The 27,416-nt window shown below is 42.3% G+C and overlaps 1 protein-coding gene across 1 annotated transcript in view; it reads right to left on the reverse strand.

Annotated features, from left to right (window-relative positions):
* Positions 1–7,893: 7,893 nt before the first annotated feature.
* The window catches only part of RPP21 (ribonuclease P/MRP subunit p21), a 41,734-nt gene continuing 22,211 nt past the window's right edge, over positions 7,894–27,416 (reverse strand). Inside the window, exon 5 of the mRNA XM_037141316.2 lies at positions 7,894–8,031. Within this exon, the coding sequence (XP_036997211.2) occupies positions 7,982–8,031 (50 nt within the window). The 3' untranslated portion in view covers positions 7,894–7,981. The remainder of the gene's footprint in view (positions 8,032–27,416) is intronic.

Raw genomic sequence — 27,416 nt, forward strand, 5'->3', positions numbered from 1 at the left:
TAATACAGAATAGGTAAAGTGAAAATTCTGTAGCATTGCATTTAAATTCAAGACCATGAATATGAATTCATGAATATTTCATTTCTTAAATTGGAAATATCTGTATGAACTGGTGAAAAAATTTATGTGTATGTATATTACCTAGTCTGTACACTGTAAATGCCTAGACACAACAACGAATTTATAACAGTGTGATTCTTTAACACCTAAATTGTGGTTTCAAAACACTATTTTCCACTAAAAGAAACCTGGCCTTCTTGAAGTAATAGCGGATTTCATAGTTAGAATGCAAAGGACAGACAAGATGAATCTGGAGTATCTTGTCATAGCATATCAGGAATATGATCAAAGATTACCAGAGTATCAAAAGGATTCAGGAGTCAAACTGAAGAAGTTCCTGCTGCCAAAGATGTAACTTTTTTTTTCCAATTTTTCTCTTTTTATTAATTATGCCATTACAGTTGTCCCATTTCCCCCCTTCTTTCCCCTCCACCCTGCACACCCACTCCCCCACCATTCCCCCCCTTTAGTTTATGTCCATGTGTCACAAGTTCTTTAGATTCTGTATTTCGCATACTATTCTTGTCCTCCCCCTATCTATTTTCTACCTACTGTCTATGCTACTTATTTTCTGTATCTTTCCCCACTCTCTTCTCCCACTCCTCTGTTGCTAACCCTCCATGTGATCTCCATTTCTATGGTTCTGTTCCTGTTCTAGTTATTTCCTTAGGTTCTTTTTGTTTTAGGTGTGGTTGTTAATAATTGTGAGTTTGCTGTCATTTTACATGTTTTTTTATCTTCCTTTTCTTAGATTAGTCCCTTTAACATTTCATATAATAAGGGCTTGGTGATGATAAACTCCTTGCACTTGACCTTATCTGAGAAGCACTTTATCTGCCCTTCCATTCTAAATGAAAGCTTTGTTGGATAGAGCAATCCTGGATGTAGGTCTTTGGATTTCATGACTTGGAATACCTCTTTCCAGCCCCTTCTTGCCTGTAAGGTCTCTTTTGAGAAATCAGTTGACAGTCTGATGGGAACTCCTTTGTAGGTGACTGTCCCCTTAGCTCTTGCTGCTTCTAGGATTCTCTCCTTCATTTTAATCTTGGCTAATGTAATTATGATGTGCCTTGGTGAGTTCCTCCTTGGGTCCAACTTCTTTGGAATTCTCTGAGCTTCCTGAACTTCCTGGAAGTCTATTGCCTTTGCCAGATTGGGGAAGTTCTCCTTTATTATTTGTTTTTTTTTAAATATATTTTTAAATTTATTTATCTTTAGAGGGGAAGGGAAGGAGAGAGGGAGAGAAACATCAATGTATGGTTGCCTTTCGTGCATCCCCTGCTGGGAACTGGCCTGCAGGGAACTGGTCTGCAACCCAAGTATGTGCCCTAACTGGGAATCGAACTGCGATTGTCTGGTTCGCAGGCCCGCGCTCAATCCACTGAGCTACACCAGCCAGGCTATTATTTGTTTAAATAAGTTTTTCACTTGTTGCTGTTCCTCTTTCCCTTCTGGTACCCCTATAATTTGGATGTTGGAACGTTTAAAGATGTTCTGAAGGTTCCTAAGCCTCTCCTCATTTTTTTGAATTCTTGTTTCTTCATTCTTTTCTGTTTGGTCATTTTTTTCTTCCTTCTGGTCCACTCCCTTGATTTGAGTCCCAGTTTCCTTTCTGTCACTATTGGTTTCCTGTCAATATCCATTTTAATTAGTTTAGCCTTCATTTGTCTCTCTAATTTGTGACTAAAATCAACCAGTTCTGTGAGTATCCTGATCACCAGTGTTTTGAACTATGCATCTGATAGGTTGGCTATCTCTTTGTCACTTAAAACTATTGGCTCTGGGGCTTTGATTTGTTCTTCTTTTTTGGCCATTTTTTTTTGTCTTGTTGCGCCCATTACATAGTGAGGGGTGGAGCCTCAAGTGTTCACCAGGGCGGGCAACCCAGTTGTTGGGTTGTGACTCTGCATGTAGGGGCAGGGTCTTAGAGGGAACAATCGTGCTTGCTCCTCTCTCTGTTGGACCTCAGTCTCTTCTGCCTCTCCCCCCTACCAAACTGGGCCTTTCTGGTGCTGATTCCCAAGTGGGTGGCTTGTGTGTGTTCTAGGAACCTGTGGGTCTCTCCAAGGAACTCTCCTGTGAGGCTGGGAGTCTCTCCCTGCACCTCGACCCTCACAGGTATTTTCAATCAGTGTTTTGAGGCTTTATTTTCCAGTGCTAGGATCCTGGGTTGGACGACCTGTCTTGCTCTCCAGTTATCTGGGTATGAATGTGGGACCGCTGCCTGGTCAGCCAGCTGCCTTGTGCATGGTGCTCCGCTTCTCAGTCGCCACCTTGCTGAGTTTGCCTGTTGCCACCCCACACCGGGGATCTGCCACTTGCCCCCTAGGATCCCAGGGTCTGCCCAGTGCCATCCTGTGCTCCCGGAGTGTCTTGCAGGCCCAGTGTCACTGCTTCCTGTGCCATGACCCCTCTGCGCTTGGCCGCCAGACTCTGCCCCGCCTACTGGTCCGGATGAATGTGTCTATTTCAGCTCCTTGGCTGTTCGACTTCCATACAGTTCAATTTTCTGTCAGTTTTGGTTGTTATTTTGTTTCTAAATTTTTGTTGTCCTTATTTTGGTTGTAAGAGGAGGCACAGTGTATCTATCTATGCCTCCATCTTGGCTGGAAGTCCAGAACACAAAGTTATCTATAGTCTTTTTTAAATTGTTGTTCAAGCACAGTTGTCTCCATTTTCATCCTATAATGCCCCACCCCTCCATCCCCGCCTCCTACTCTTGAACCTACACCCTTTGGCTTTGTCCATGTGTCCTTTATGTTCCTTGATGGCTCTATTATCCCATATTATTGCTATCCCTTCTCTTCTCTGGTTACTGTCAGTTTGTTCTTTATTTCAATGTCATCGATTGTATTTTACTTGCTTATTGGTTGTTGATTAGGTTCCACTTATTGGTGAGATCAACAGATACTTCTCTAAAGAGGACATACACAGGGCCCAGAAACATATGAAAAGATGCCCAACATTACTAGCCATTGGAGAGATGCAAATTAATTACTTATACTTTTGTCAAAGGAATTCAGCCTGAGTCTAGTCAAGCTTCTGAATCCAACTCCCCATTTTTAAAGAATACAGAGGACAAGGAAATATGTTGAATTTATTACCTAAATATGTATGTGTGTGTGTGTGTGTGTGTGTGTGTGTATATATATATATATATAATTTTTAAAAATTTAAAATTATTTATTTATTTATTTTTAGAGAAAAGTGAAGGAAAGAAGAAAGAAAGGGAGAGAAACATCAATGAGCGGTTTTCCTCTTGTATGCCCCCCATTGAGGACTTGGCCCACAACCCAGGCATGTGCCCTGACTGGAATCGAACTGGTGTACCTTTGCTTCACAGGCCAGCACTCAATCCACTGAGCTACACCAGCCAGGGCTGAATTTCACCATAGATATATAAAATTTTAAAACAGGGAAGTCAAAACTGTAGTGTCTTAGGTGATAAAACTGTAAAAAAGGCAAAATAGATACTGCTATAAAAGTGAGGTTTTTTGGGAGAGGCTATGAGAGGCTTGTGATTGGGTCATGGCATGTGGAGGTACTCATGTTGAGTGGAATGCAACATTCAATTTTTAACGTGGTGTGGTTTAAGAGTGCTTCAAATTCCTTAAGCTATACTTTTGTTTTGCATGTTTTAATATTTGTACTTAAATTTACAATAAAAGTAACTTTTTAAGGGAGAAGGAAGAAATCAACCAAATGCAAATATTAAGAAATATAATTTTATGTGTAGTAATGTTGGTACAGTAGTTTAAAATTTAAAAAAATAAGTGAGCAGAAGGTCTGATTTCCTGTGTGTTATTTTTTCATATTTAAATTATTCTTGTTTATTCTATTACAGTTGGCCCATTGACCTGCTCCATCCAGCCCACCACCTGCTCATGGGTCATTCATACATGTTCTTTGACTAATCTCTTCCCATTCTTTCCACCATTCACACCCTCCTCCATCCCTCTGGCAGCTGTCAGTCCATTCTATGTTTCCATGTCTCTGGTTATGTTTTGTTTGTTCATTAGTTTGTTTTGTTCATTAATTCCTCTTATAAGTGAGATCATATGATATTTATCTTCCACCAACTGGCTTATTTTACTTAGCATAACAGTCTCCAGTTCCAATCGTGCTGTTGCAAAAGGTAGAAATTCCTTTTTTGTTTTCCACTAGGACTTTCATTGTATTACAACTTACTTTTAAGTCTTTTATCCATTTCAACTTTGTTCTGGTGTATGGTATAAGTTACTCATCTAGTTTCATTTTTTACATATACCAGTCCAGTTCTTCCAAAAACCAAGTACTGAAGAGGTTATATTATTCTAATTTATGTTCCCTGTGTCAAATACTAATTGTCCATAGAGACATGGGTTTACTTCTGGTTTATCTATTCTTTTTTTTTTTTAAGAAAAATTTTATTGGGACTTCCGCCAAGATGGAGGCATAGGTGGATGTGCCGTGCCTTCTCACACAACCAAGTTTAGAGACAACTAAATATTAGCAACAGAAAACACAGTCAGAACACGGAAAATTGAACTTTTCGGAAGTCCGTTAACAACAAATTCTTCAGCCTGACCGGTAAGGGGCGAAACCAGAGGCTGGTGAAGCGGGATTGCACAGGTCTCGGTCAGCCGGACTCAGGCGCGGAATCCAGACGTGCAGAATCCAGGCGCAGGGTTGGACCTAGTGAGCGACCGCGGGGGAGACAGCGGGGGAGCGGTGCTGCGTGTTGACTGTGATTGCGCATTTGTGTGCAGGCGGACAGGTGAGGGAGTGAGCGGTTGGACCGGGGCCGGCGGGTCCCCAGTACAAGTGGTAGTGGAGGGCGCCGCCATTTCCCTGCTCTGACCCCACCTCCACATCAGCGTCATAATCCAGCGACTCTGAGTGGCCCAGCCCAGGTGAACCACCTAAGACGCTAATCCTCACCCAGCTGTGAGAAACAGCAGAGGGGTCGCCATTTCCCCGCTCTGACCACGCCCCCACATACAGCGTCACAACCCAGCGACCTGGGAGTCCAAGGCACAGCTTCTCACACTTAAAGGGCCAGAACAGACCAAAAATGTCGCAAGAAGATCTCAAATCCCCAGAGCCCATAGATCTAAGCGATGAAGAAATAGCAAAACTCTCAGACGCACAGTTTAAAACACTGGTCATCAGGATCCTTACAGAACTGGTTGATTATACCGACAAATTAGACAAATATATAAAGGCGAAACTAACTGAAATGAATGGAATTGCACAGGACACCAATAGCAATGAAAAGGAAACTGGGACTCAAATCAATGGAGTGGACCAGAAGAAAGCAAATAACGACCAAACAGAAAAGAGTCAAGAAGCAAGAATTCAAAGAAATGAGGAGATACCAGAAGGGGGAAAGGCACAGCCACCAGTGGAAAACTTATTTGAACAAATAATAAAGGAGAATTTCCCCAATCTGGCAAAGGAAATAGACTTCCAGGAGATCCAGGAAGCTCAGAGAGTACCAAAGAAGTTGGACCCAAGAAGGAACACACCAAGGCACATCATAATTACATTAGCCAAGATTCAAATGAAGGAGAGAATCCTAGAAGCAGCAAGAGCTAAGGGGACAGTCACCTAGAAAGGAGTCCCCATCAGACTGTCAGCAGATTTCTCAAAAGAGACCTTCCAGGCAAGAAGGGGCTGGAAAGAGGTATTCCAAGTCATGAAATCCAAAAACCTACAACCAAGATTGCTCTATCCAGCAAAACTTTCATTTAGAATGGAAGGACAGATAAGGTGCTTCTCAGATAAGGTCAAGTTCAAGGAGTTCATCATCACCAAGCCCTTATTATATGAAATGTTAAAGGGACTTATCTAAGAAAAAGAAGTTAAAGAAACATGAACAGTGAAAGGACAACAAACTCACAGTTATTAACAACCACACCTAAAACGAAAGCAAACTAAAAGGACAGCTAGATCAGGAGTAGAAACATAGAAATGAAGATCTCAAGGAGGGTTAGCAATAGGGGAGTGGGAGGAGGAGAAGGGGAGAGAAGGTACAGAAAATAAGTAGCATAGACAGTAGATAGAAAATAGATGGGGGGGCAAGAATAGCATGGGAAATATAGAATCTAAAGGAATTGAGACACATGGTCATAAACTAAAGGGGGGATAATGGTGGGGATGGGGGTTGGGTGGAGGGGAATGAAGGGGGGAATAGAACAACTGTAACAGCATAATCAATAAAAAATTTAAAATTAAAAAAAAGAAAAATTTTATTTATTTTTAGAGAGGGAAAGGGAGGAAGAAAGAGAGGGAGAGAAACATCAGTGTGTTGTTGCCTCCTGCACAACTCCTATTGGGCCCTGGCCTGCAATCCAGGCATGTGCCCTGACTAGGAATCAAGCAGGTGACCCTTTGGTTCACAGGCCAGCATTCAATCCACTAAGCCACACTAGCCAGAGCTAGACTCTCTATTCTGTTCCATTGGTCTATGTGTCTGTTTGATATCATACATTGTGATCCCTCCAAGTTTTTTCTTCTTTCTCAAGATTTCTGAGGCTATTCAGGGTCTTTTTTTGGTTCCATATAAATTTTTGAAATATTTCTTCTAAATCTGTAAAATATACCATTGGTATTTTAATAGGAATTGCATTAATCTATAGATTGCTTTGGGTAGTATTGCCATTTTTATTATGTTAATTCTTTCTATCCAGTAACATAGTATACACTGCCATTTATTTGTATCTTCCTTATTTTTTCTTCAGTGTTCTAGAGTTTTCTGCATATAGGTCTTTTACCTCCTTAATTACATTTATTCCTAAGTACTTTTTTTTTATTGCTGGAGTACATGGGATTTTGTAGGGAGCTGTTTGGCATGGTGTGGAAATATAGCTCAGTTCTCATGTGGAAAACCAGTGGGAAGTGAGTCAGCACACAGGACCATGCCCACAGAGAAGTTTTCCCATGGCAGGTCAGGCCTGCATTGTACCTAGGCTGCTATGAGACTTGCTTTTGCTGAAACTCCCTCACCCTGAATTGATGCAGAAAGTGCTTATCGTAACTTCCTAAAGTCTGTGCTAAACCTGCCAAATATGGAGTGTAACCAGTTCAACCACTTTTTCCCCTAATCTGCAACATCCTTCTCTTTGAAGTAATTAGTAACATTCTTTCCTTTGCTATCTGTAAAAGGTAATCACCTGCAGTGAACCTGTGCATAGTAAATGAGGACCATCCTCAATGTAATGTACCCAGAGAAGCAATGAAGCCTTTCCAGGCAGGGGTTGGGGCCCTCTCTCTCTTTCTCTCTCAGAGAGTGGCCATGCTGTACCTTTTCTCCACAGGACTTCTGTTGTCCATGTGTATTTGTTCATAACAACCACAACACACAGATCATGCAGGCCAGGATCCGCTTCATCTGGTGCTCAGGAACAGGGACCTAGAGGCTATAAACCACAGTTGTGGTCAACATACCAACTTGGTTGGAGTGCACGCATCAGCTCAGGTAAGGGCAGATGACACCGAGTGCTTTTTGGGAAGGTTGTAGGGTGTGTTGGATTTCAGAGGAAAAGGGATTTATTCCAAGGTTGCCCTCTCTGTGACCACTTTATATCTCTACCTTCTTTAGTAAGCAGGAGCCTTGCTCTCTATCCCAAACATCTGCTGCAATCTCATGGGCATGGGTTGAGCAGTTAAAAGCCACAGGGGCACATGACACTAGAGGTCATCTGTGGGAGGATTAGCTTATATGTGGACTGGGTCAGAATACTAGGTTTCTCGCCAGCCACAAGCAAAAGTCCATGCAATGAGACACACACTGTAAAAACACTCACAAGCCCATCCCTGCGGCACAACCCCCAATAAGTCTAGGCTTGGGAGAAAGAGCAAAGATTTTCCCTTTAATCAGCTTCAAAAATAGCACCTGGTTACAGGGATATTTTTAAAGCATTTTGGAAAATTCTTTCTTTCAAGCCATCTCTTGCAGTCCTTTCAATTTTGCCTTTTCCCTCTGTCCACCTGCAAAAGGAAAAGCAGATAGTGAATAAATGTTTTGGTTTCAACTGAACTCTGAAGATTGCTTTCTGGAAGAATTTAGTGTTAGTCACAGGTTTTATATGAGAGCGTTTGGCATTTGCCAAGCTCCGAAGACAAAAGGCACTTCCTCCCCTTGGTCCCAGAAATCGGGTGTTCCCATGTGAGTTGGAGCCTTGTGAGGGTGTCAGGAATCAATTCCTGAGGTGTGTAGGGGCCTTATAGGGACCTCCAACACCACTTAATCTAACTTCTGGCTCATCCAGGGAAGCGCAATATAAAGGTTGGTCACCTAGGACTTTGAGCTCCCCCCTCGCAGTCATAAATGCTTGGAGAGGACCCAAAACCCATAAGTGGGGTTAGAGTACTTGGAAAATCTGGTACCACTCTCCCTGACTATCTGTCACCAACAGCATTTTCTGACCCACTCACTATACTCTCCTCACCAGCAAGAAGTAGGATTTAAAGGTGCAGATGGAGAAAAAGCAAAATGAACTGGTTTTATAATTGCTATGCTTGCAGTGGGAGGAATTTCAGAAAAGGTTCTTTTATTTGTTAAAAAAATTCTGTAAAGGTTTCTACAAATCCTGTACCATGGGGAAGAGGCTCTCTAAGGAACAGGAGCAATGTTTTTAGCTAATTCAACAGCCTTTTTAGGGCTGCTGGATGTCAACCAGATCAGGGATCTTTATATTTAGAAGTATGGAAGAGAAGGGACTGATGCACACCAGCTAGGCCCTTCTTGCGGTTTGCGCCAGCTGTGGTGAGCCTCTTGGCTCTGCCTGATGAGCTCAGCCACTGCACAGGTATGCGTGCCCTCGCAGCAAGGTTGGGGCACTGGTGCATGTATGCTTGCAGCGAGTCAGGGTGGGTCTCTCTGCTGGGACAAGCAGTGGTGGAGGGGGGATTGGTCTCCCTTGCCTTCCCTCCTTTCTGGTGTGCGCTGAGAGCAACCTTTCCCCATGACCAGCCAGGTCCACCGTGGGGCCATGGTCCCATGACATTTCACCTCCGTGGGCACCCAGCAGCAGAGAACTGGTGCAGGCAGCAAGAAAAGGAATTCCAGCCAGACCTCCCTGAACTATTCTTCTCATGATATACTCCTTAAGTCAAATGTTTGGCCATCTAATCAGCCTTACGTTTTAAAAGACTTGTTATGTTTATTTTGGAATATTATGTGAATTATGTTTGTTGTAGAAAGTTCAAGTAAGTTGTAGATAGTCTGTAAGGAAGGAATTAAAAAAGTGAAAATGAAAAGGAAATAAGAGGAATAGTAAGCAACTAAGTCTTTGAAACATTACAAATCCTAGACCTAGGAACTATCAGGTCTTGATAATAATAGGGTAATTAACTTGCTGCTAATACTCATTGCAGCTTGCAGCAATGGAAGGGGGCCTATCTTTCCAAGCATACTCTAACTCAGGTGCTCTATAGGCCCCTCCCCTCCCTGGGGAATCAGCAAAGAATGTTAGAGCTTGAGGCCTTCAGCCACTGAGGCCATCCCTCACTGACTCTTCCTGACCTGTCCTGGGCTCCTTCCAACACCTCCTACTCTACCCCCAGCAGGTGGCCTGCCTCCTACATCACAGAGGAAAATAGCTTCTTGGCTTCCTGTATCAAGTTCCACTGGGCAGAAGTGGGCCTGGCCTCCCACTGCTTGTGCTCTGGCTCCTCTACTCCCTGCCCCCCCTTCAGTGCTTTGCACTGACCTCCATCCACTTTCCCCTGTTTACTTCCCTTCACCTCCCTCTCTGTTGATTCATCCTTTCACCAAATAAGAATGCTCAGGTTTTGTTACACCTAGCCCCTTCCTCACCCCTATAATCTACTTTGGGATCTGTGTCCATGTCGTCATCTTTCTCACTCCACTCCAGCGGTACAGCTTCTCCTCCACCCGCCCCCAGCACACTGTCACTGAACTCGCCTTTTCTCCTAATGCATCTGTGCCCAGTGGGTGTGTGCAGTGTAGTAGACTGCTCTGCCTAGTTTTAGGAATTGTATCTTTACCCCTTGTGGCTAAGGGCGAGAGACGACCTTTGGAATGCTAGCCACAGGAGACAAAGCCTGTCTCTGGTAGCAAATGCTGCCTCAGTTCCTCTCCCTGCCCCCAGAGCTTGGTCAGAAGTCAATGACAGGTAAGACCCCTCACAGTGGGGGGCAACCTAAACCAGACTCGATCACCTGGGAGGCCTTCATGGAAGGACTGGTGGGGGGGCTGCAACAAAGAGCAATGAACTCTCGCCCCCCCCCCGCCCCGCTTTGACAAAGCCCGAGTCCCCACGTCTCCTGGGAGAAGTGCTTCCTGGCTCTAATCCCCTTAAGCTTGAATACCCAATGGGAAGAGGTGCAACTCCTTGCCTTGCCAGAGTGTGCCCTGGGGAAACATCTGGCATCACAAAGACTTGCTGATATACCTGTGAAATCTTCTCTGCTAAGAGTGCTTTCATTCATATGATAGGGTCTGAGAGGAAATGAGTATGTCTCCCAAAGTTTCTGCAACTCTTTTCCTGACAGACACTGATTCAGACTCTGAAGCCCTCAGATTTCTTTGTAATGTTCTTTACTGTTTGATCCTTGCCACCCTGTATTCCTGTGTATTACAACCCAATAAAAGGCTATGGAAGAGGGTGCTTGGGGCCTTTTCTCCTCAGAGAAACTGGCCGCTGCTGGCCTTTGTCTCCCTGGAGAAACTGGCCACAGCCCACTCCTCCTCCCCAAATGGATCCAGCATGTCTCGGCTATATGTACTCATTCACGCATAAGAAGGTAATAGAAGCAGGACTCTCATCCCTGGCGGTCAGGGGGACTCACAGAATAGTTGCTCCCACAGTGCAGGTCTGGTCTTGCAATTCCTTAGTCATTTGACTTTATTGACTGCTGTCTTCTAGAAGGTCTGTCCTCTGTTGTTTTTTTTTTTAATTAAAAATATTTCTGTTACAGTTGACATCCAATATTATATTAAGTTCAGGTGAACCGCATAATGTTAGACATTTATGTAACTTATGAAGTGACCATCCTCCAGTAAGTCTTGCACCCACCTGGCATGACACAGTTATCACAATATTATAGACTGTGTTCCCTATGCTGTCCTTTACATCCTTGGGACTTTCTATAGCTGCGAGTTTGTACTTCTTAATCCCTTCACTTTTTTCACTCAGGCTCTCAACTCTACCCACCCCAGCAAAATCTGGCAAACATCAGTTTGTTCTCTGTATCTATAAGTTTCCCTCTTGTTTGTTCACTTGTTTTTTGTTTAGATTCTACATATAAGTAAAATAATATGGTATGTCTTTTTGTCTGACTTGCTGTTGCAGATGGTAAGATTTCATTCTTTTTTTATCACTGAGTAATATTCCACTGCATTTTTTATGTACATTTTCTCTTTGTCTATTTGTGTCTTGGTTGGAGCATTCAATTCATTTACATTTCATAGATATGTAGTTATTGCCATTTTCTTGAATGTTTTCTTTATTTTAGATTATTTATTTATTTTTAGAGAGAAAGGGAGGGAGAAAAAGGGAGAGAAAGATCAATGTGTGGTTGCCTCTTGGCTGCCCCCAGGGGACCTCACCTGCAACCCAGACATGTGCTCTGACTGGGAATCGAACCAGCGACCCTTTGGTTCACAGGCCGGCACTCAAACCACTGAACCACATCAGCCAGAGCTTGAATGTTTTCTGATTGTAGTTCTCTTCAGTTTCTTTCTATGCTCTTGCTCTCTTCTCTTGCCTGTTAATGAGTTTCTGTAGTGTTGTGTTTGAATTCCTTTCCCTTTATTTCCTGTATATCTCTTGCAGATTTTTGGTTTGTGATTACCATGTGTTTCATACATACCAAGCTATGTTTATAATAGTCTATTTTAAGCTGATGGTTGCTTAAGTGCAAACACATTCTCAAATCACTACCATTTTCACTCACCCCCTTCACATTTATGTTTTTGTCATTGTTTTTTAGTTTCTGTGTGTTTGTATATCCCTTAACTGTTGTAATTACACATCATCTTTCTACTTGTGCCTTTCAGTCTTTGCCATAGCTTTAGTGTTGGTTGATCTACTGCTTTTATTATGTGTTTGTCAGTGAGAATTTTTTTGTACAATATTTTCATATTCTTTAAATTTTTTCCCCTTATTCTTAAAGAAGTCCTTTTAACATTTCCTGTAATACTGGTTTGGTGATGGTAAACTACTTTAGCTTTTTCTTGTCTGGGAAACTCTTTATCTGTCCTTCCATTCTAAATGATAGCAATGCTGAGTAGAGTAATCTTAGTTGTAGGTCTTTGATTTTCATTTCTTTGAATATTTCTTGCCAGTACCTTCAGGTCAGCAAAGTTTCTGTTGAGAAACAGCTGACAAATTTCATGGGACCTCCCTTGTAGGTAACTAACTGCTTTTCTCTTCCTGCTTTTAAGATTCTCTCTGTCTTTAAACTTTGCCATTTTAAATATGATGTGCCTTGGAGTGGGCCTCTTTGGGTTTATCTTGTCAGGGACTCTGTGCTTCCTGAACTTCTATGTTTATTTCATTTGCCACGTTAGGGGAATTTTTTTTGGTCACTGTTTCTTCAAAGAGGTTTTCAATCTTTTGTTGCCTCACTTCTCCTTCTGGTCCCCCTACAATGTGAATGTTGTTACACTTAATGTTATCCTAGAGGCCCCTTAAACTATCCTAAATTTTTAAAAGATTTTATTTATTTATCTTTAGAGGGGAGGGAAGGAGAGAGGGAGAGCAGTATCAATGTATGGTTGCCTCTCATGGGTTCCCTGCTAGGACCTGGCCTGCAACCTAGGCATGTGCCCTGACTGGGAATTGAACCATGATCCTCTGGCAAACAGGCCCATGCTCAATCCACTGAGCTACACCAGCCAGGTGTACATGTTTACTGAATAGCAAATATTGTACCATCCTTGCCTCCTCAGGGTAAATTCCACTTGATCATTGTGTATGATCTTTTGAATATATTGCTGGATCCAGATTGCCAATATTTTGTTGAGGATCTTAGCATCTATATTCATCAGACATATTGGCCCATAATTTTCTTCCTTTGTTGTGTCTTTACCTGCTCTTGGCAATAAAATAATACTGGCCTAATAAAAAAAGTTTGGGAACTTTTTGCAATAGTTTGAGAAGGATAGGAATTAGTTCTTTTTTTTTGGATGTTTTGTAAGAGTATATGGTTTGTAATGTGTTTGAAAGAGTAATGACAGAAAACTTTCCTAAGTTGATGAGAGAAAAAGTCACATAAGGTCAATAAGCACAGAGGGTCCCAATCAATGAGTGCAAGGAGGCCCACTACAAGACACATCATAGGAAAAATTCAACGACGAAGAGAGAATCTTAAAGGCATCAAGGGAGAAAAGTAAGTAACATACAAGGGCGCTCTGATAAGGCTATCAGTGATTACTCAACAGAAACACTACAAACCAGAAGTGAATGGCAACAAATATTCCAAGTAATGAAAAGCAAAGGCCTACAACCAAGACTACTCCACCTAGCAAGGCTGTCATTTAAAATGGAAGGTGAAGTAAGGAGTTCCCCAGACAAAAGAAGACTCAAAGTATACACCTCTACCAAAACAGCACTGCACAATATGCTAAAGAGATTGCTTTAAGAAGATGATGAAAAAGAGTGAGAGAGAGAGGAACACAGGTACAAGAGGGAAAACGAAATGAATAAATACCTATAAAAAATAACCTTAAATAGAAAGAAATTAGTTTTGGAAGATGGGGGCATAGGTAGATACACTCTGCTTCTTTGCACAACCAAAAAAAGGACAATAACAAATTTTAAAACAAAAAATAACTAGAACTGCCAGAATATTAAACTGTATGCAAGTTGAACAGTCAAGAAATTAAAGAAGAAACATTCATCTAGACCAGTACGAGGAGCAGAGATGGGCAGCCAGGCAGAGAGGACTTGCAGCAAGGCAGCAGCTGGTGGCTGGAAGACTGGGTGGTCCTACATTTGTGTGTGGATAAGTTAGGAGGAACAACTGGGCAGTGAAACAGATCATGCAACCCAGGGTTCTAGTGCAGTGCAATAAAGCCTCAAAAACTTGAACTGAAAAAACCTGTGGGGGTTGCAGCAGTGGGAGAAACTCCCAGCCTCAAAGGAGAGTTCATTGGAGAGACCCACAGTGTCCTAGAATGTACACAAAACTACCCACCTGGGAATCAGGACCAGAAGGGCCCAATTTGCTTGTGGATAGCAAGGTTAGTAACTGAAAGCTGGCTGAGAGCCTAGCAAGGGGCACTGTTCCCTCTCTGAATTCTCCCTTACATATTGCACCACAACGCAGCAATATGGGTTGCCCCACCCTGGCCAATATCTCTGCCCTTACTACATAAAAGGTGGGATGAGACAAAAAATATGGACCAAATGAAAAACAGATCAAAGCTCCAGAAAAAAATACAACTAAGCAATGAAGAGATAGCCAAACTACAAGATGCACAGTTCAAAACACTAATAATCAGGATGCTCACAGAAATGATTGAGTATGGTCACAAAATAGAGGAAGAAGTGAAGGCTATGAAAAGTGAAATAAAGAAAAATATACAGGAACCAATAGTAAAGGGAAGGAAATCAGTACTCAAATCAATGGTGTGGAGCAGAAGGAAGAAATAAACATTCAATCACAACAGAATGAAGAAACAAGAATTCAAAAAAATGAAGAGAGGTTAGGAACCTGTGGGACAACTTTAAATGTTTCAACATGAGAACCATAAGGGTGCCATAAGGAGAAGAAGAGCAAGAAATTGAAAGCTTATTTGAAAAAATAATGAAGAAAAACTTCCCCAATCTGGCAAAGGAACTAGACACGTAAGTCCAGGACGCTCAGACAGCCAAAGAATTTGGATCCAAGAAGAAACACCCCAAGATACAACATAATTAAATTACCCAAGATTAAAGATAATGAGAGAATCTTAGAAGCAGCAGGAGGAAAGGAGAAAGTTACCTACAAAGGAGTTCCTATAAGACTTCCAGCTGATTTCTCAAAAGAAACCTTACAGGCAAGAAGGGGCTGGAAAGAACTATTCCAAGTCATGAAAGGCAAAGTCCTACACCCAAGATTGCTCTATCCAACAAAGCTTTCATTTAGAATGGAAGGGCAGATAAAGTGCTTCTCAGATAAGGTGAAGTTAAAGGAGTTCATCATCACGAAGCCATTATTATATGAAATGTTAAAGAGACTTATCTAAGAAAAAGAAGATAAAAAAATTGAACAGTAAAAGGACAACAAACTCACAACTATCAGCTGAACCTAAAAAACAAGAACAAACTAAGCAAACAACTAGAGCAGGAACAGAATCACAGAAATAGAGATCACATGGAGAGTTATCAGTTGGGAGGGGATGTGGGGAGAATGGTGGTAAAGGCACAGGGAATAAGAATCATAATTTGTAGGTACAAAACATACAAGGGGAGGTTAAGAATAGTATAGGAAATGGAGAAGCCAAAGAAATTACATGAACAACCCATGGACATAAACTAAGGGTAGGGAGGATGTTGGAGGGGGATACTGGGCAGAGGAGGGCACTGGGTGGAGGGGAATAAAGGGAGAAAATGAGACAACTGTAATAGCATAATCAATAAAATATACTAAAAAATAAAGCATTTAAAATGCAAAAAAGAAAGAAATACAGGGAATTAGAACTTTTTTGAAATTATAATTTTCCTGTAAATGCTTCTATTTTTATTAATGACAAGTACTGTAGGTTATTTTCCCTGGAGACAGGCTCACTTCATTAATTTTTAAAAGTAAATGTCTGTCAAAAAATCAAGCCAGAATAACCATAGTTTATGGTTATTCTGCTCATTCTTTGAAGTATGAAGAGTTTTCATAAACAAAACCACTAGTTTAGTTTGAAGCTCTGACAGTTGTACAGTGCCTTCCATGTAGACCACTCAGGCTTGCTGCACAGGTGCTTTATGCATACTTCTGCATGTGTCACACAAAATGTGAAAATGTACAAGGGTAAAGGCTTAATTCAATTCAGAATTTTAGCTGCTTCATGGAGGACATTCTTAAGTGGATCTTGCTCCCTCACCCTGGCCCTACCCTGTGTGTGGCAGTGAGGAATACAGATTGGTGCCACTGTCTTGATTCATCTTAAGGCACCGGTTTACCCACCAATGTGCAGGTCAGTACAGGGAAAATGTCAAAAAAATAACTTAGTGTAAGTGTGAAAATAAGATTTGGCACAACCTAGTAGTTCACCATTAACACTTCAAGAACTGCTGGTATAGCATATATGAAGTGATTCGTAGCTAACCAGTATCTACATTAGCCCTCTTATTTGTGGGGATTCCCCATATTATGAGTCCTATCCCAGTTTCTCCAAGAGAAGCCAGAATTTGCTTTTATAACCTTCCTGACACTAGAGTTCTAAATGATCTGAGGTCTGCCCAGGTCTACCCATGCTGGGCCTTGATTCCACAACTGTACTTAGGAAGATCTACCAGAATCTGCATTTGCTTCCCTTTTTTAAAAATTTAAATTAGGAACTTCCGCCAAGATGGAGGCATAGGTGGAGACTCTGTGCCTTCTCACACAACGAAGTTTAGAGACAATAAAATTTTAGCAACAGAAAAAACAGTAAAAACACAGAAAATTGAACTTTTTGGAAGTCTGATAACAATGAATTCTTCAGTTTGACCGGTAGGAGGGGCAAAGCCAGAAGCTGGCGGAGCAGGGTTGCACAGGAAAACTTGGTTAGTCGAACTCAGGCGCATGGATCCCAGGTGTAGGGTTGCAACGGGTGGACCCAGTGAGCCACAGGTGGACCCAGCGAGGGCACAAGGTGGCAGGCTGAACATGGTCACACATTCGCGCACAGATAGACCCACAAAAAAGTGAGCATTGAGACGGACTGAACAGGCCTCAGCAGCGGGAAGCAGCAGAGAGGACCACTATTGTCCCCCTCTGACCCCGCCCCCACATACATTGTCACAACCCAGAGACCTGGATGGCCCCTGCCCTAGTGAACATCTAAGGCTCCACTCCTCACCCAGAGGGAAGTAGCAGAGGGGACTGCTACTGCCCCGTTCTGACTCCGCTCCCATATACAGAATCACAACCCAGCGACCTGGGTGGCCCCGCCCTGGTGAACAACTAAGGCTCTGCTCCTCATACTTACAGGTGCGAACAGACCAAAAATGGCTCAAGAAGATCTCAAAGCCCCACAGCCCATAACTCTAAGTGACAAAGAAATAGCAAAACTTCGAGATGCACAGCTCAAAACACTGGTGATCAGGATGCTCACAGAACTGGTTGATTTTAGTCACAAATTAGAGGAACATATGAAGGATAAACTAATTGCAATGAGGGGAAATGCACAGGAAACCAATAGTGATGGAAAGGAAACTGGGACTCAAATCAAAGGAGTGGACCAGAAGGAGGAAAAAAATGACCAAACAGAAAAGAATGAAGAAACAAGAATTCAAAAAAAATCAGGAGAGGCTTAGGAACCTTCAGGACATCTTTAAACATTCCAACATCCGAATTATAGGGGTACCAGAAGGGGAAGAGGAACAGCCACCAGTGGAAAACTTATTTGAACAAATAATAAAGGAGAACTTCCCCCATCTTGCAAAGGAAATAGACTTCCAGGAAATCCAGGAAGCTCAGAGAGTACCAAAGAAGTTGGACCCAAGAAGGAACACACCAAGGCACATCATAATTATATTAGCCAAGATTAAAATGAAGGAGAGAATCCTAGAAGCAGCAAGAGATCAGGGGACTGTCACCTACAAAGGAGTTCCCATCAGACTGTCAGCAGATTTCTCAAAAGAGAACTTACAGGCAAGAAGGGGCTGGAAAGAACTATTCCAAGTCATGAAAGGCAAAGTCCTACACCCAAGATTGCTCTATCCAGCAAAGCTTTCATTTAGAATGGAAGGGCAGACAAAGTGTTTCTCAGATAAGATCAAATTTAAGGAGTTCATCATCACCAAGCCCTTATTATATGAAATGTTAAAGGGACTTACCTAAGAAAAAGAAGATAAAAAAGATGAACAGTGAAAGGACAGCAAACTCACAGTTATTAACAACCACACCTAAAACAAAAGGAAACTAAAAGGCCAGCTAGATTAGAAGTTGAAACATAGAAATGAAGATCTCATGGAGGGTTAGCAACAAGGGGGTGGGAGGAGGAGAAGGGGGGAGAAGGTACAGAAAATAAGTAGCATAGATGGTAGGTAAAAAATAGATAGGGGGGCCAGAATAGTATGGGAAATATAGAATCTAAAGAACTTGAGACACATGGTCATAAACTAAAGGGGGGAATGGTGGGGGCAAGGGGGTGCAGGGTGAAGGGGAATGAAGGGGGGAATAGAACAACTGTAATGGCATAATCAATAAAATAAAAAAATTAAATTATATTGTATTATTTATGCTATTACATTTGCCTCAATTTTTCCCCTTTCCACTCTAGCCAGATACCCCTCACTTCCTCAGGCAATTTCCACACTGCTGTCCATGTCCATGGGTCATGCATATATATATTCTTTGGCTAGTATATTCCCCATGCTGTAATATACATTTCCATTACTATTCTGTAACAACCAATTTGTATTCTTGATTCCTTCACCATTTTCACCCATCCCCCAGACCCCCCTCCCATACAGCAATCATCAAAATGTTCTCTGTTATCTATGACTCTGTTTCTGTTCTGCTAATTCATTTATTTATTTTTTTAGGTTTAATTTTTTAAAAGAGATTATTTATCCATTTTTAGATAGAGGGGAAGGGAGGAAGAAAGAGATGGAGAGAAACATTGGTGTGTGGTTGCCTCTCACGCACCCCCCACTGGAGAGACCTGGCCAGTAACCCAGGCATGTGCCCTGTCCACGAATTGAAATGGAAACCCCTTGGTTAGCAGGCCAGCACTCAGTCACTGAGCTACACCAGCTAGGGCTCAATTGTTGATTGATATGTATTTACTGCCATTTTATTGTTTATAATTTTGATAGACTTAAGAAGACCCTTTAACATTTTATATAATGGTTTGGTATTGATGAACTCCTTTGGCTTTCTTCTTGTCTGGGAAGTTCTTTATTTGACTTTTGATTATAAATGATAACTTCACTGGTTAGAGTAATCTTTGTTTTAGGTCCATGCCTTTCATTACTTTGAATATTTCTTGCCAATCCATTCTAGCCTGCAAAACTTCTTTTGAGAAATCAGCCTACAGTCTTATGGGAGCTCTCTTGTAGGTAACTCTTTTTCTCTTGCTTTTTTTTAAGATTCTTTCTTTGTCTTTAACGTTTGGCATTTTAATTATGATGTGTCTTGGAGTGGGCCTCTTTGCATCCATCTTGTTAGGGCTCTGGATTTCACCAACTTAGGGATGTTTTCTTTCATTATTTTTTCAAATAGGTTTTCAACTTCTTGCTCTCTCTTCTCCTTCTGGCACCCCTATGACATGAATGTTTGTATACTTGTAGTCCTGGGGACTCCTTACACTATCCTCAGTTTTGGGGGATTCTTTTTTCTTCTTGTTGTTCTGATTGGGTGCTTTTGCTTCCTTGTATTCTAAATAGCTGATCTGATTTTCAGCTTCATTTACTCTACTGTTGATTTCCTGTAAATTGTTCTTTATTTCAGTTAGTGTATCTGATGGAGGACTCAAGAGTTGGAAAATTTTAGTTTAATGTAATAGTTAATAAGCCTAGTAGTTAACGCATGTAAAAAAACTATTGTTTTAGGAACTGAAGGTATGACACTCCCTGAGTCCAGGAGACCACAAGTGATTCACCTTCGTGCTCCAGAAGAGACCATAAGCAATCAATGTGGTATCCAAGCCATTGTTTCAGGAAGACACAGTTCACCACCCAGGACACACATAAAGAAAATCACCAGTTAGTGGATGAAGGGATGTCAGGGAAATTGCCAGACTGCAGATTTTATCTGATTAACCTTTTTCCTGAATCCCAAATCCCTCACCTATATTTTTTACCCTTAAAAAAAAAAGCTGACTTGAAAGGAAATGTAAGACAGTTTGTTAGGGTATATACCCTCCATCTTCTCAGAAATCTGGCCATCTGAATAAAGCACCCATCAAGATTAAATCCTTGTCTCTGCTTATCGGGTCTGGTAGGTGACAGGCAGCATGAACACTGGCTTTTTTGGTTTCACATCTTTCATTTCTGACTCATTCTTTCTTATGGGTTCCATGTCTTTTTAAAAATGCTGTTGAAGTTGTAAGTTCACCGAGCTTAGAACTTCATCCTTATAATCAGTCACCCTTATTTGTAACCAGTATAAATACTGATCATCCTTATAACCAGTATTTTGAACTCTGCATCTGGTAGATTGCTTGTCTCCATTTCATTTCGTTCTTTTTCTGGAGTTTTGTTTTTCTTTATAATTTGGGCCATGCTTCTTTGTCTTTGTGTTTGTTTCTTTGTATTAGGCAGAGCTGCTACTACTCCCTGGCTTGGAAAAGTGGCCTAATGTAGTAAGTGTCCTGTAGGATCCAGTGGCACAGCCTCCCCTAACACCCAAGCTGGGCACTCAAGGTGAACCCATGCTGTAGGATGTGAAACCTTCCTCTCGTAGTTGAGCCTTGGTTGCTGTTGGCAGGTCAATGGGAGGGAATTACTCAAGCTGATCAGCTGCTAGGACTGGCTGTGATCACTGACCACCAACCTCTGAACACTGTAGAGAATCAGTTGTGCATGGATCCACTCCACAGAACAGGGCTTACTTCAATAGGGCTCTAGTGCCCCTTGAGTGTGTCTCTTGTGGAGACAGTTGAGTGGTGGTGCTCCTATGTGGTCTGTAGCTGTTCAATGGGTGTGCAGGCTCTGGGGCCTCCTGGAAGGTGCAGGCCAAAGTCAGCTACTGCCTGTGTTCATTCTGGGGCCACCAAGCATAAGCTACAAATGCAGTTGGCTGCTATTTGTGCTGGCTTAGATGTGCTCAAGCAGGTCCAAGCTTGAGCTGTGAACCAAGGCCAGCTTCTTCTTGTGCCAGGCCTCATGCACTTAAAAATGGGCACAGGGCATGCTCAGGCAAGATGCTGCTTGTATGAGAGAATTTAGCAAAATTTGAAGCATGCATCATGACAAGCCATCCATATGGAAAAGCCACTGGGAACACTTGGGTGGGCCTAAAGTTTGGGTGGGCAACAGGCTCAGGGAACCACCAGGGTGGGGTAAAATGTGTGAGCCAGGTTGATGAAGTCTTAGATACACTGTGAGCCTGCCTGCTTTGTTGGGGGAGGCTGAGGAAAGGAACACTGGCCTCTGCCAGCACTTCTGTTTGGGAGAAAGCTGTCTCCCAAGCTTTTGCCTTGATGCCAGACACTTCAGTTCCTTCCTGTATGCCTCTGGTGCCTTTCAATCTGTTGCTCCCATGCTGGAGCTTAGAGGCAATGAGTCTGAGTAAACCTGTGCACAGGCCCTTTAAGAGGAACTGCCTTAGCAGTTTGTCTTCCACAGCCTCATTCCCCACTAGTTTTTACAGCCAGAAGTTATGGGGACTTAACTTCTTGGTACTGGGACCCTTGGTCCTGGAACCCAGGATACCCCTCCCAATTTTTATCTGCCACATGTGGGTGTGGGACCAGCCCATTCTGGGTCTCCACACCTCCAACCAGTCTTGATGTGTTTTCTCCTTTAATTCTATCATAGGCCATCCCATTCAACTCTATTTCAGCATTGCTGAATAACAGTTGTCTGTCATTCAGTTGTAATTTCGATGTGGTCATGTGAGAATGTGAGCTGTATTTACATACACTACCATCTTGAATAAAAATTCACAACTTGCATTTGACAAAGGATTCAGCACTCATGTCCAGCATAGCAGCAGCCTGCTGTGTCTAGCCCCACAGAGATGACAGGGAAGGTGTCTCAGAGCTTCTCTGAGGTGCCTATCATTGTGTATATTACTTCTGTTTCAAGTCTCTATCAGAAGCCTTGCTATTTTCAGTGAGGAGTCTGGGGTATCTAGGTGACTATGGACCATGATGGGCAGGGGATTCTGATGCTCTGATTGCATGGGCCTGGATCACTTGTCCACTTCTAGAATCAAATTTGGAGTAAATCCAAGTAAAACACATTTCCCTCAAATGAGGGATAAGAAAAATAAAGATCATACATATTACCAATAGGTGGGGTATGATGCTGGGAACAAGAAGACATTAAATTTTACTGTGGGTAATTACTCTGAAAGTAAATCAGAAAAGAGTATGGATTATGTTGTCTTGCTTTAAACAAACATTTTCTTCTGCAGGTGGTTACTTCCCCTGTTGAACCTTAGTTTTTAGTTCTTTTTTAAAAATATATTTTATTAATTATGCCATTACAGTTGTTCTATTTGCCCCCTTCATTCCCCCCTCCACCACCCTGCACAACCCCTCCACCACCATTCCCCCTTTAGTTTATGACCACGTGTCTCAAGTTCTTTAGATTCTATATTTCCTATACTATTCTTGCCCTCCCCCCTATTTTCTACCTACCCTCTATGCTACTTATTTTCTGTACCTTCTCCCCACTTCTCCTTCTCCCACTCCCCTGTTGCTAACCCTCCATATTATCTTCATTTCTATGGTTTTGCCCATAGTTTAGCTGTCCTGTTAGTTTGCTTTTGTTTTAGGTGTCGTTCTTAATAACTGTGAGTTTGCTGTCCTTTCACTGTTCATCTTTTTTATCTTCTTTTTCTTAGGTAAGTCCCTTTAACATTTCATATAATAAGGGCTTGGTGATGATGAACTCCTTAAATTTGATCTTATCTGAGAAGCACTTTGTCTGCCCTTCCATTCTAAATGAAAGCTTTGCTGGATAGAGCAATCTTGGATGTAGGTCCTTGCCTTTAACAAGATGGATGCAAAGAGGCCCACTCCAAGACACATCATAATTAAAATGCCAAACGTTAAAGACAAAGAAAGAATCTTTAAAAAAGCAAGAGAAAAAGAGTTACCTACAAGAGAGCTCCCATAAGACTGTAGGCTGATTTCTCAAAAGAAGTTTTGCAGGCTAGAATGGATTGGCAAGAAATATTCAAAGTAATGAAAGGCATGGACCTAAAACAAAGATTACTCTAACCAGTGAAGTTATCATTTATAATCAAAAGTCAAATAAAGAACTTCCCAGACAAGAAGAAAGCCAAAGGAGTTCATCAATACCAAACCATTATATAAAATGTTAAAGGGTCTTCTTAAGTCTATCAAAATTATAAACAATAAAATGGCAGTAAATACATATCAATCAACAATTGAGCCCTAGCTGGTGTAGCTCAGTGACTGAGTGCTGGCCTGCTAACCAAGGGGTTTCCAGTTCAATTCCTGGTCAGGGCACATGCCTGGGTTACTGGCCAGGTCTCTCCAGTGGGGGGGGGGGGTGTGAGAGGCAACCACACACCAATGTTTCTCTCCATCTCTTTCTTCCTCCCTTCCCCTCTATCTAAAAATGGATAAATAATCTCTTTTAAAAAATTAAACCTAAAAAAATAAATAAATGAATTAGCAGAACAGAAACAGAGTCATAGATAACAGAGAACATTTTGATGATTGCTCTATGGGAGGGGGGTCTGTGGGATGGGTGAAAATGGTGAAGGAATCAAGAATACAAATTGGTTGTTACAGAATTGTAATGGAAATGTATATTACAGCATGGGGAATATACTAGCCAAAGAATATATATATGCATGACCTATGGACATGGACAGCAGTGTAGAAATTGCCTGAGGAAGTGAGGGGTATCTGGCTAGAGTGGAAAGGGGAAAAATTGAGGCAAATGTAATAGCATAAATAATACAATATAATTTTTTTTATTTTATTGATTATGCCATTACAGTTGTTCTATTCCCCCCCTTCATTCCCCTTCACCCTGCACCCCCTTGCCCCCACCATTCCCCCCTTTAGTTTATGACCATGTGTCTCAAGTTCTTTAGATTCTATATTTCCCATACTATTCTGGCCCCCCTATCTATTTTTTACCTACCATCTATGCTACTTATTTTCTGTACCTTCTCCCCCCTTCTCCTCCTCCCACTCCCCTGTTGTTAACCCTCCATGAGATCTTCATTTCTATGGTTCTGCTCCTGATCTTGCTGTACTTTAGTTTGCTTTTGTTTTAGATGTGGTTGTTAATAACTGTGAGTTTGCTGTCCTTTCACTGTTCATCTTTTTTATCTTCTTTTTCTTAGGTAAGTCCCTTTAACATTTCATATAATAAGGGCTTGGTGATGATGAACTCCTTAAATTTGATCTTATCTGAGAAACACTTTGTCTGCCCTTCCATTCTAAATGAAAGCTTTGCTGGATAGAGCAATCTTGGATGTAGGTCCTTGCCTTTCATGACTTGGAATAGTTCTTTCCAGCCCCTTCTTGCCTGGAAGGTCTCTTTTGAGAAATCTGCTGACAGTCTGATGGGAACTCCTTTGTAGGTGACTGTCCCCTGATCTCTTGCTGCTTCTAGGATTCTCTCCTTCATTTTAATCTTGGCTAATGTAATGATGATGTGCCTTGGTGTGTTCCTTCTTGGGTCCAACTTCTTTGGGACTCTCTGAGCTTCCTGGATTTCCTGGAAGTCTATTTCCTTTGCAAGATGGGGGAAGTTCTCCTTTATTATTTGTTCAAATAAGTTTTCCACTGGTGGCTGTTCCTCTTCCCCTTCTGGTACCCCTATAATTCGGATGTTGGAATGTTTAAAGATGTCCTGAAGGTTCCTAAGCCTCTCCTGATTTTTTTGAATTCTTGTTTCTTCATTCTTTTCTGTTTGGTCATTTTTTCCCTCCTTCTGGTCCACTCCATTGATTTGAGTCCCAGTTTCCTTTCCATCACTATTGGTTTCCTGTGCATTTCCCCTCATTTCAATTAGTTTATCCTTCATATGTTCCTCTAATTTGTGACTAAAATCAACCAGTTCTGTGAGCATCCTGATCACCAGTGTTTTGAACTGTGCATCTGAAAGCTTGGCTACTTCTTCATTGCTTAGATTTATCGGCTCTGGGGCTTTGAGTTGTTTCTGAGCCATATTTTGATCTGTTCATGCCTGTTACATATGAGGAGGGGAGCCTTAGTTGTTCACTAGGGCGGGCCCCCCAGTTGCTGGTTTGTGAGGCTTTATGTGGGGGCGGGGTCAGAGAGGGACAATGGCGGTTCTCTCTGCCGCTTTCCACTGCTGGGGTCTGCACGGTCCGTCTCCCCACCGCTAGCTTTTTCGCAGGTTTATCTGCACGTGAATGTGTGACCACAGTCTGCCCTCAGTCAGTCTGCAGCCTTGCACCCTCAGTGGGTCTGCCTGTTTCTCTACACCTGGGTTCCGCCCACAGCTGCTGGCACACCTGGGTCACGGGCCCGGGCAGGTCCGGTGGATCTTTCCTGCCTGACCCCGCTCTGCTGCTGGCTCTGCCCCTCTTACCGGTTTGGCTGAAGTTTTCGTTATTGTCAGACTTCCGTGTAGTTCAATTTTCTGTGGTTTGGCTGTGTTTTTGTTGCTAAAACTTTGTTGTTTTTAAGCTTGATTGTGTGAGAAGGGGAAGTGCTTCCAACTATGCCTCCATCTTGGTGGAAGTCCCTAGTTTTTAGTTCTTACTCAAGGGCATAGTCCTCATTCAAAGGTGGGGGGCTCTCTAGTGTCTCAGCTGAAGACTGCAGGTTTTCAGCTAGGTCTGTACTCTGCTGAGCTGTCTCTCAGAAGCATGGACCCTGACAACTCTGGTATTCTCAGTCCTGTAGCAGCACTCTCTGCTGGGCCCTGGGATCCAGGGTTAACTCCTACACAGCCTCTGTCAGCCCTGCCCCTTCACTGCTCTCATTTCTATATCCTGAATGTCCCAGCTACTTCCAAGTCCCCAAATCTGGTCTTGGCCTACTCAGTGCAGCAGAACCAGCTTGCACACTGCTCTCCCACCACCTGCCTTAGGTAGGAAATTGTCCCAAGGCAGATGGCTAGGGCACAGGTGGGACCCATCATATATTCTTTTTTTTTTTTAAATAAATTTATTTTTTTTGAATTGTTTATGCTGTTACAGTTGTTCTATTCCCCCCTTCATTCCCCTCCACCCTGCCCCCCAACCCCACCATCACCCCCCCTTTAGCTTATGACCATGTGTCTCAAGTTCTTTAGATTCTATATTTCCCATACTATTCTTGCCCCCCCATCTATTTTCTATCTACTGTCTATGCTACTTATTTTCTGTACCTTCTCTCCCCGTCTCCTCCTCCCACTCCCCTGTTGCTAACCCTCCTTGAGATCTTCATTTCTATGTTTCCACTCCTGATCTAGCTGTCCTTTTAGTTTGCTTTCGTTTTAGGTGTGGTTGTTAATAACTGTGAGTTTGTTGTCCTTTCACTGTTCATGTTTCTTTAACTTCTTTTTCTTAGATAAGTCCCTTTAACATTTCATATAATAAGGGCTTGGTGATGATGAACTCCTTGAATTTGGTCTTATCTGAGAAGCACCTTATCTGTCCTTCCGTTCCAAATGAAAGTTTTGCTGGATAGAGCAATCTTGGTTGTAGGTCTTCAGATTTCATGACTTGGAATATCTCTTTCCAGCCCCTTCTTGCCTGTAAGGTCTCTTTTGAGAAATCCGCTGACAGTCTGATGGGGACTCCTTTGTAGGTGACTGTCCCCTCAGCTCTTGCTGCTTCTAGGATTCTCTCCTTCATTTTAATCTTGGCTAATGTAATTATGATATGCCTTGGTGTGTTCCTTCTTGAGTCCAACTTTTTTGGGACTCTCTGGGCTTCCTGGATTTCCTGGAAGTCTATTTCCTTTGCCAGATTGGGGAAATTCTCTTTTATTATTTGTTCAAATAGTTTTTCCACTGGTGGCTGTGTCCTTTCCCCCTTCTGGTACCCCTATAATTCGGATATTGGAGCGTTTAAAGATGTCCTGGAGGTTCCTAAGCTTCTCCTCATTTTTCTGAATTCTTATATCTTCATTCCTTTCTGATTGATCATTTTTTTCTTCCTTCTGGTTCACTCCATTGATTTGAGTCCCAGTTTCCTTTTCATTGCTATTGGTGTCCTGTGCAATTCCATTCATTTCAATTAGTTTCACCTTCATATATTTGTCTAATTTGTCGGTATAATCAACCAGTTCTGTGAGGATCCTGATCACCAATGTTTTAAACTGTGCGTCTGTGAGTTTTGCTATTTCTTCATCGCTTAGATTTATTGGCTCTGGGGCTCTGAGATCCTCCTGCGCCATTCTTGGTCTGTTCGTGCCCTTTAAGTGTGAGAAGCCGGCGCCTTGGATTCCCAGGTCGCTGGGTTGTGACGCTGTATGTGGGGGCGTGGCCAGAGCGGGAAATGGTGACCCCCTCTGCCGCTTCTCACAGCTGGGTGCGGAGGAGCAGCGCCTTAGGTGGTTCACCTGGGCCGGGCCACTCAGAGTCGCTGGGTTATGACGCTGTATGTGG

This window comes from Artibeus jamaicensis, unplaced genomic scaffold (assembly GCF_021234435.1).
Source record: "Artibeus jamaicensis isolate MK-2021 breed Jamaican fruit bat unplaced genomic scaffold, CSHL_Jam_final contig_469, whole genome shotgun sequence".
In the NCBI taxonomy this organism is placed as follows: Eukaryota; Metazoa; Chordata; class Mammalia; order Chiroptera; family Phyllostomidae; genus Artibeus; species Artibeus jamaicensis.